The sequence below is a fragment of the Thamnophis elegans genome, chromosome 6 (assembly GCF_009769535.1).
Source record: "Thamnophis elegans isolate rThaEle1 chromosome 6, rThaEle1.pri, whole genome shotgun sequence".
In the NCBI taxonomy this organism is placed as follows: Eukaryota; Metazoa; Chordata; class Lepidosauria; order Squamata; family Colubridae; genus Thamnophis; species Thamnophis elegans.
In genome coordinates this window covers 35,540,530-35,551,078 of record NC_045546.1, presented here as the reverse complement: position 1 = coordinate 35,551,078, position 10,549 = coordinate 35,540,530, and the positions used below count along the sequence as shown (strand labels likewise).

The following is a 10,549-nucleotide window of genomic DNA, read 5'->3' as shown; positions in this document are numbered from 1 at the left end:
TCACAGGAAATAACAGCAGAAACATTTGCCTCTTTATTCTATAAAAAGTTGTCATTAATGCATGAAGAATCTTTAAAGCTTTAAAAGAAAGCGGCTTTTGGCCGCCCCGCTGCTATGTCCGACATAGAGGCGTCCCGCATGGATCGCTTTTTATGGGCTGCCAACGCTTCCTGCTCAGTCGCCTTCCGATCATTGACCTGGTTCCCCACCCCCCAAGTCCCACTGAGCGAGAAGGTTACACAGTATACATCTAGGACAGGAGAAGGAGGCGGTCTGGGTTTGGGGCTGTAAATTGAGTTCCGGCTCCTCTCACATCCTGCCCCCCATTGAACGCGGTACCTTCCACCCATCCCCGGGGCTGCCGTTGCAGATGGCACAGTCGGCCGGCAGACCGAAGCCGGGCGCTGCCCGTTGCGAACGTCCTGCAGAATCAGGGGCCGGCTGCCATTCCCTACCGCCTGAGCTCGGTGATCCTTCTTGCCTCACGGGAAGAGCCCGCAGCGGCACTGGAACCAAGCCACGAGTTGAGAGCCCAAGAGGCTGCCTATCAGGCAAGCCATCCTCCCTCTGGGTGGGAAGCAAAAGCCAGGCGTGGCGGGATGCTCCGCCAGCAGAGCCGGCAAACGGCCACCACTCTGCATAGGAGCCGGAGAGAAGGGCTGGGCTTGGGACAGGTGCAGCCGCGGGACATCTCTATGTCAGACATAGAAGTGGGGTGGCCAAAAGCTGCTTTCTTTCTTTTGTGGCAAAAGAAAGGGCCAGCCCGCCAACAGAGGCGGGTAAAAGACCCGCCTCTGCTGGTGGGCTGCCCCGACACAGAGAAAGAAAGCTGGCAGGCTGCCCTCCCTGCCTCTCCTACCCCCTTCCCTGAGTGAAGAAACAAACACACGCATACACACACACACACACACAAATTACTTACAAATTACATTAATTTTGAATTCCTCCCCCTTCCTCCCACCCACTCACCTTTTCCAGCTGTTTCACAATCACAGAGGATTTCAATTCTGCTCTTGCCTGCCATCATGAACATGTAAAAATATAAAGGGAAAAAGGCAAGAGCTGCTGAGGTCAGGCTGGGTTAGCTGCTGCCAGAGTCCCCAACGGATGACTCTGCTTAACTGTTTAAAAAAGCCTCTAAAAAAGTGCCCTCTACAGGAGGAGGCAAAGAATCATGTTCCTTATCTATATAAGGAATTTTTTGGCTTTTAACCCTTGCTTAACTCTGCTCGAGTGATCATAAAGTCAGACTAAATGAGGTACATGGTTCTCCCGCCTCCTCCTGTAGAGGGCACTTTTTTAGAGGCTTTTTTAAACAGTTAAGCACTAAGCAGAGTCATCCACTGTGACTCTGGCAGCAACTACCTCCGCCTTTTTCCTTTTAATTTTTTTTTCCTTTTCATGATGACAGTGGTGAGGCTCTGCCTCCCCGTCACTGGCAGATATCATCTTCAACCTACCACTTATTTAATTAAATTGTGAGATGGTCTTCAATTAACTCATCATATAATCTATTTGACCAGGAATTACTAACTCTCTAGGATGAGACAGAAAATTCATGTGAAAAAGTGACCTGTTGTTTAAACTTGTGGCAAGCCCCTATTCCAAATCTGTCTAAATAATGGTAACAATGATCCTGTTATCATGGATCTCCCTTTCATTTAGAGAAAAAAAATGAAAAAGACAGACATGGAGTTGAAGTCTGAGAGGATAAAAAATAAATTACAACCACGACAGATCCAGCCATTCTGTCATATTTTGCTAAAACAAAAAGGTGTGTCAAATGATGCAGTGAGGGGGTAGCTAGATCTTTCAAAACTCTGCAAACAGTCTGAATGGCAAAATGAAAAATTTCAGCATTCAAAAATTTCTAGATTGAAAGAGACTGCTCAAAGTGGGACCAAAATAGTTCCTTATACTACAGTTATGACAAGTATGGCAACTAGAAAAGAATGGAAAAGAAAAAAAGAGGGGGGAAAACAGCAAGACTGCTGGAGTCGTTTCCAATGTCATCAGTAAACAATAGGCTATCTGAAACTTAGTTCAGCTAAAGAGTTGTTAGCCAGTGTGTTCCATTTCCCAACTAGGAGTATTATTTCATCATTATAGAGACATATACACAGAAACACATACAAATCTTTGTTGGCTTATTTTATTATATTAAGACACATGTAGTACAGTAATTGTTGTTTTCCCTATCCTCAATAACCTGTCTTATTAAGTTGTCTGGAAACATATAGAACTGAAAAAGTATGTGTTATAACAGATTTGTGAAACTCTTTGAAGATGAATCACCTGTGTTCATTCAACCAGAACACTGATTTTCACACATTACATACAGAGACACTGAACATATCTGTTATATAATTTTGCTAAAAGTAAGGGATCACTTTCAGTTTAGGAGTTAGGGTTAGTCATAATTCCTGCCCATGTTGTCTTACTCTAAGTAGTCTATGGTGCTAAATTATCAATACATTTTTACAAGATGGTGTGGTCTTAAATGTATAATATTAATAGTATAATGCAGGGTTTTCAAAACTCCTGCCCCGTGTGCCGGATAAGTCACGCGCTGGCCACACCCATGCCTGGTTTAGCAAAGGGGGGGGGAAGTCCTTATACCTCATGTGACGCCACCGTGAAGACGTGAGTTTGACACCCTGCTATAGAGGATGATGTAAACTGATTTAAAACTCTGGCAAGATAAAAACCTTTTGGATAGATAGTTCCAGGGTATAGATCCTAAGGAACTTAATTGTTCTAAATGAAGAAACTTCAGAAATAACATACCAACACCATGCAGAAATGACCATCTGTTATTTAATAAACTATTGAATTAGTCATAATTCCAATACCATGGACTCAGCATCCATATAGTATTTGTGTGGAAAATACGAACAAGATCCACTAAAAATAATGTTACCTGCCTGAGCAGGGGGTTGGACTAGAACAGCAGCGGTCACCCACTGGTGCTCTATGGACCACTCGTGGTCTGTGAGAAAATTTTGGTGGTCCGCTGAAAATTTATTTGCATTTTTTATATTGCACTAAATCAGGGGTCCTCAAACTATGGCCTTTGGGCTGGATATGCGCAATGAACGTTTGTGTTGCTGCAGAGAGTCTCCCCCTTCTGGGTCTTTTTGTGCAGGCTGGAGTTGGGCAAAACTTCCGACTTGCGGTCTGCTTCAGCCTCCTGGTGTGGAGCTTTGGGCAAAAGTTGGAGGGAAGTGCTGCTGGAGGCAAAGAGCCAGAGGGCCTTGTTCCAGTGGGACTGCATCATGGCCTGGAACTGGCTGATCATCTCAGCCCACTGAGTCTCCAGGCACTGGTACCTGGCCTTGCACTCCTGCAGGTCTTCCCGCTAGTTGGAAAGCCTATGCTCATAGTCCTCAGTGCTTTTGCTGAGCCTCCTTCTTGGTCAGATCCAATTTGAACTGAGCCAGCTGGTTTGCCAATTCTTTCTCATGGTGGCTGCTTAGCTCCAACAACTGCTTCCTGTTGGAGCCCTAAGGAGCCCAGGCGAGGAATGGCTGGGAGGGGAGGGGCAAGTAGAGGCTGGTGAAGCACCCATTGACGTGAGTGATATCGAGTTGGCCACACCCACCCAGTCACATGATTAGGCAGATCATATTACTGGTCTGGATTTAAAACTATGAATTTAGTGGTCCTGGAGGTCCGAAAGGTTGGTGACCCCTGGACTAGAAAGCATCCAAGGTGCCTTCCAACACTGTTATTCCCTTAATTTTAAATTTCACCATGACAAACTACCATTATAATCTGGTAAATTACCATACCGTAATGTTTCTTGTCACAGAAAACTGCATCAGCAAAACCATGCAACCAATGCAGCTCAACAATGCTGAATTTCTGCTGTTTATAAGGTCGTGGATCTTTTGGGAGGTTGTTGTTTGGTGCCTTGCATTTTTTTATGGATTGGCAAAGCTTTTTAGATACAAGCATGGCTGCACTTACTTCCAGATGAGAAAAGAAGAAGACTAAATCCCTCTCTCTCTCCCTATTCAATCCTCGATGAAAACGCTGGTCACTTTTCCTTAGGGAAGATTTAAAGACCCCTCATATCCCTGACACAAATTGTTTCCACTCCTATCCTCAAAACGATGCTATAGATCACTGCACACCAAGACAACTAGACACAAGAACAGTCCACCCCCACCACCCACCCCCAATGCCATCTCTCTGTTGAACAAATAATTCCCTCACCACTGTCTATTCACTAAGGCTGCATTACTATTACTATTAGTCTTCTCATCATTCCTATCACCCATCTCCTCCCACTTATGACTGCAGGACTGTAACTTTGTTGCTTGTATCCTTACGATTTATATTGAGATGGTTTCCTCATTGCTTATTTGTACCCTATGACTATCATTAAGTGCTGTACCTTATGATTCTTGACGAATGTATCTTATCTTTTATGTACAGAGAGCATATGAATCAAAGACAAATTCCTTGTGTGTCCAATCACACTTGGCCAATAAAGAATTCTATTCTATTCTATTCTATTCTATCTCTACTCTATCCTATCTCAGGGGAACTTAGAATAAAACGAGGTCAAAGACACCGCAACCCTTTCCTTCTCAAAACGAGAGTAAACTTCTAAAAAATCAGCCTGGATTTTCCCTCCTCCTATTCTTACCTGCTTGTATTTTACAACGCCTCGTCTAATCACCCCTCCTTTGCCCAAAACCCTTCTCTCCAACACGCTTTGAGAAACGGACGCAGTTTCTCTTTGACTTCCGTGGGATTTTCGCGGACGGAACCTTACGAAAGCCATTGGTTGAAAGCAAAAATAGCCACCCCACACACTGGCCTGAAGTACGCCTGGCCAGAGTTTACATCGGGTGGAGACGATGGATGAGGTAGACCTCCGAGCCCAACGCGAACACAACCACCCAGCCGAGATAGTTCTCGTTGGTTCCCAGCATGCAAACGAGCTTCCTAGAGCGGCGGAGGCTTCCGCCCAACTCCGGAGGGTTTCCTTCACTGGAGCTACAGGGGCAAAATGGCGGCCAAGGCGCCAAATACAAATGTTTGAATTTGGCGAGGTGAGGGCTGACGCTGTCTCTGGCCGACTTGTGCTGAGGGTGGTGAGGCCATGGACGCCTCGGCGTGTATGAAGTCTCTGCTCTTGGCGGCTTCTCAGTACCGAGCTGCCCGCACCCAGCCCAACGCAGCGCTGCTCCAGCGGAATTTAGAGGTGAGAAACCACCCGGTTCAAAGCTCCCGCCCCCCTCTTCTACTTTCGGATATTTTGTACTAGAAACAGGTAGAGAAAGAAGGCGCGTTCAAATAACCGACCCGCTGCTGCCTCAGCGTTATCGAAGCTTTTCCGTGACAATTCCCCCAGTACTGCCTCGTTTTTGCGAACTGTTGAAAGATATGCGGAAGAAGATCCATATATAAACGAAGTGGTGAAGGGCGAATATGTTATGCCCTGGTCGCTCCTAGCGCGAAGACGGCCAGTAATCGTTGAAGAACTGAATGTAGGACGCCGTCCTCAACTGATCCTCGACCTTTTATGTAGGCAACCCTTGCCATTTCGTTTTGGCAGTGACACATGTCAGCCCCTACCGGTACAGGCAAAGACGCCACCCCCAAATCCGTTTGGGGACGTGGCCCAGCTCTGCGGCTGTGATTCATGCATCGGGCCACAGCCATTGATCTTTTGACCATAGGAAAGTCATGTGGTGTGTGTGTGTGTGTGTTTCCCCTTGTGCCAAAAAGCCATTGCTCTCACTTTTCTTGCCAACCAATCTCAAGAAGATAGCGGGACAGCCATTTGTCAGAAATGGTGTAGGGTCTCCTGTTTAAGTGGGGGAGGGGTTGATGTTTGGACTAGATGACCTACACGGTCCCTTCCAACTCTGTTAATCTGTTAACTCATGGAGAGAAAATGGGAAACTGGGATCCCTTCCTCTCCACAGTGGCTGAGGAGTTTCTTTTCCCTGCTGAAGGAGAATGGAAGTGGTTCTTTAGTCTCTGTATCTCCACTATAACCTTATGGGATCTTCCCTGCAGGAATGTCAGTTGTACACCCACCAAGTACAGGCTTTGTCAAGTCCCTTACAAAATTCAGATCAGTAGCAGACCAACCCAACTCACACGATTGAAAATAGGAGATAGGAATATTGGGCATGTTTTCCACGTTGAGTGACCAGTATAAAAATAAATACAAAGGCAAGGTAAAAATCTAATAATAATGCTTGGATTTAAGCCAGGGAACTTCTGGGAAATAAAGATGGGTTATGGAATCTCTGAAACTAGATATTTAGTCCTTGCAATACTTATTATAGAATACAGGAAACAGTTCTTATGATTTGATTAATATTCTTTCTCAAAGATTCCAAGCCAAATAATTGATGTCCCACCTATGATATAAGACTGATAAGTCCATCTGTTCGTTTTTAGCCATGCCTTGGTAAACCTTTGAGTGAAAATTCCCTTAGAATTGCTCCCTATTGTGCCTGAAAGAGCAAAAGTGGATAGGGATAAATGATATCAAAACACATATGTGTTTAAACAAATGTCTCTTGATAGATGTTTTTGTTGGGGTATAAGTCATACTGCAAGTGGGGGAGGAGAAACATATCAACCACTAACTGGTTGTAGTAGTGCTGGGACTCTGCAATCTGCACCTGTGACAGAGGTGGGGTTGGGAGAGTGTTACTTTCTTCCCTCCCTCTAATAAGAAATAACACTTCTGAAACTGGTCTGTACTTCTGTGTGGGGAAGGTGACAAGACCCACTTCCCTTGCTTCTCTTATCCACTTTGCTTATGGTTGTGACCCATGGCAAAAGAAATAAGAACAGAGAAAAAAAATCCTCTCTTTTCTGTTTTGCTTCTCATACTACGAGTTATGTAAGAAAAGCAAGAAGGAGAGAATAGTGTCTTGGTACCACTTGTTGAATTACAACTATGTTACTTCCAGCAGGTAGCATCAAGGGAAATGTTTTCCCTTGTAGCTTTCTTCTACCCCAGGCTTCCAGTGCTTCACTGTCAATGCAAAATATGAGTCTAAAGTCTGATCAGTCTGAGTTGAGCGTATTTTTATGCCGGTTTCCAAGCTGCATATTTGTACTTTACTGCTCTGTGCAGAAGAGCTACAAGGTCACAATACATAGGCTGACTTCTTAATAAACTGATAGTCAAGTGGGATACAGATATGTTTAGTACAGAGCTGTTTTGCAAGTTCTATCTTCTATAGTTGTTTGATAGTTGAACATTTCTTAAAATATGTAATGATGAGGATAATATTGTCTTATTTATTTATAAAATGTATAGACAGCCCGTTCTACCTCAAGGTAATTGGGCACCTATTTTCCAGATGACAAGGACAAAAAAAATTCTGATATAGGGATTAATTGATTTATCTTTGCATATTGTGCTTTGCATCTAATAAACCTATTGTAGTTTTAAAACACATTGCTTCAATGATGTTGCTACATAAGAAAAAATATCAACAGGTTAATATACCAGTAATTGGCAAATTAAACAAAAAGTAGAGTGTCTCAAGTTGAACTTGACTTGTCACTTCATAGACATAACCTTACAATTTTTCTGAGTAATTGTATAGGTTTGATTATACTGTATATACATATGGCGCTCTCACACACCAGGTTCTGTCACTTGAATAAGGTCATTATATATATTTATATTTTCCGTTAGCTTAGAAGTTTTAATTGTCTTTTTTTAGCACTTCTTTTTTTTCCCCCCAGGTTATTTCAGGATTGAAATTGACAAAATTGTTTGCATCAAATCATATTTTACCAAGTGAATGCCTCAATTGCTTAGTAGAACTTATTGAGGACCCAAATCTAAGCCCTCCATTAACTTTGAATGTTGTAGGCTTGCTTTCTCAGTTAGGTAAGTTTTAAATGTATTTGAGATGCACTTATAAGTTATTTTATAGCTGGGAATATATGTGACATAATCTTATTGATGGCTCTGATTTCTTTCTTTTTCAAATAGGCTGTGTGTCCTATTACATTTTTAATTAAAGAGGAGTTCACTTGTTATTAGAATCATACTTCCTTGAATGAGGATTAAAAAAAATAATTTATTGCACAGGTTTGGAGCAGAATAGTTTAATTCTTGTAAAAATAATAACAAAGTAAAATAATGATAACTAGCATGATATATACTATTTGTAACATATTCTGTACAACCTTATTTATTTCTATGACAAATTGTGGAATATATAAACAAGAAGTTATGACTCATCAGAAATGAATTATCTCCAAAATATAAAATCTGAGGTAGAAAAACAGTTGAAACGTTTTCAGTTTGTTAAATTTAGTTAGTTTGTATTTTGAATATATGCATACAGATAGTCTTTGATATACAACCACAATTGGGACTGGAAGTTCTGTTGCTAATGATGCGAGTAAGTGAGTTGTGCCTGATTTTATTAACTTTTTTTGCTCAGTTGCTAAGCTAATCCAGTTCCCCCCACTGACTTTGCGTGCCCTGGGAAGGTGCAATTATTTGACTCCAAGATTTTGCTAGGTCCATAAATACATGTCAGTTGCTAAGTGCCTGAATTTTGATCATATAATCACGGAGATACTGTGTCAGTTGTAAGTGTGGGTACTAATTGTAGGACACATTTTCTACACTACAGTAATTTTAAATGGTCATTAAACAAATGGTCATATGTCAAGGACTACCTGTACAATGTCTAGGGTGAGGATGGAACTGGTTATGGAAACGTAGAAAAAATGATTTTGTGGAGGCTTATCATTTCTGAAAGCTTTTCTAATTTTTTTCAGTTTTTCTGAATATATTTCTTACAGTGTTAATGATACATTTATTCTAGATAATGAAACCGGAGAAGCCCTTCAGAATGCTTACAATCTGTGTGGTGCCCTTGTAAGTGTAATTCTTCGAAGTTCTACAAATCCTATTGACCCAGTAATATTGCAAGTAAGAATGTAATGCTTTATATGTAAGAAATTATTATTATTACATTTATTTATTGTTATTATTTATTTATTTATTTATTGCCATTTAAAATATTGGCAGCCAATGGTCTTTTATGTAAATTGTTTCCAGATCCTGTCTCATTAGCATTCAGACTATGCTGAAATACAAATACTAGAAAAATCAGAATAATGTATATTAGTATTTATACAATTTCTATCAGAAATATAATTTTTAATTGATATAGTTTAGAAGCACAATTTGATTGCTTCTTATATTTTTATCTAAAAACTGCTACTTCCAATCCAACCAATGCTTATTATGGCAATAATAAAATGCATTGATCTTTAATTATTATTAACAAAATTTAAAACTATATATAAATGAAATGATATGAAATACATTATTATAGAACTGTAGTACATTTAGCAGTGGCAATCAGGAAAAAAAATGTGCTAAACTTTAACTATAACTAGGACAGTACATAGATAGGGCAACAAATAATAGCACAAAATTGGGCAACCTGGAAAATATGACAGAATTCTGATCAGATAGAAGCAATGCCAGTAAACATACTGTCTACCAGACTCCTTTTCTTTAAAAAAAGATATAATTATATCTTTTGAGATTACCAGTACAGCAAAGGAGCTTAGGCTTTTCATAGTGTCATATTTACACAGATATCAAGTTGCTGAAAAGGAATGTTTTATACAGAGAACTGCAGAACTGCCTCAACCTGGTCAAGATCAAAGCCCCGTGTAATTTCAGAATTCAGACCAGGCTGAAGAGATATAAGATGATGGCACATGCCGATTTGAGAAGAATTTAGGGTATAACTGTAAGATTAGATACTAAGCTTAAAGTGGTGTGAAAATCACTATCCCAGATACGTTGTTTAAGATAACTCCTGACATTTTCAATCCTAATGGACATAGACTTTTAAAAGAGTCAAAAGAGTCTTAAGGACTGGAGTTTGCTAATAGCTTTTGTTAGCCAGGTTGATTTAAAACAATCTCTGAGAATCAATCAAGCCAGACCCATAGATGAAATGAAATCAATTTTAATCAGCGATTAAGGAAATAGACAGTCTCTGGCACCCACAGTAACTGTATCTGCCTATAATCTTGATGCATCTTGGAACTGCAAGTATTCCTCTTGTAAATTTGGCTGGACAGTTTACAAGATATTAAATTGTAAAAATATAAATTTAATAAAGAAGCCAAGAGATGACCTGAACCAAGAAAAACATTGAAAGCCGGAAGAATAAAATGTTCTCCTATTTGAATAGAAGAATTTTATGACAACTCTGGACCTATGTCAGACTATGTTATTGTCCAATAAAATAAATGCATGCTCCATCAGCTATATCATAAAGTTTTACATTAACTTAGATGTAAAATAAAGGACAACAGTAGTAATGATAATAAATCTCTTTAAGCGTTACTCAGATCAACATTTTATTGACTAAACCTGTTGAAAGAAAACAGGTGGATTTATCAAGAAAGAATATTTGGTCTGACTTAGTTTTTGTAATGTTTGACATTGCCCTCTGATAATTAAATTTCATTTTTTTTTTTTGGTTTTGTTTAAATAGTGATTTTTCTAAAAGTG

The 10,549-nt window shown here is 40.4% G+C and overlaps 1 protein-coding gene and 1 long non-coding RNA gene across 2 annotated transcripts in view; one reads left to right on the top strand and one right to left on the bottom strand.

Moving 5' to 3' along the window:
* Positions 1-4,732, bottom strand: part of LOC116510339 — a 47,760-nt gene extending 43,028 nt beyond the window's left edge. The window contains exon 1 of the long non-coding RNA XR_004255631.1: positions 4,655-4,732. This is a non-coding gene — a long non-coding RNA (uncharacterized LOC116510339). The remainder of the gene's footprint in view (positions 1-4,654) is intronic.
* Positions 4,733-4,995: 263 nt separating this feature from the next.
* Positions 4,996-10,549, top strand: part of CIP2A (cellular inhibitor of PP2A) — a 30,742-nt gene continuing 25,188 nt past the window's right edge. The window contains exons 1-3 of the mRNA XM_032219847.1: positions 4,996-5,215; positions 7,735-7,882; positions 8,835-8,941. Coding sequence (XP_032075738.1) covers positions 5,114-5,215; positions 7,735-7,882; positions 8,835-8,941 — 357 coding nt within the window. The 5' untranslated portion in view covers positions 4,996-5,113. The remainder of the gene's footprint in view (positions 5,216-7,734; positions 7,883-8,834; positions 8,942-10,549) is intronic.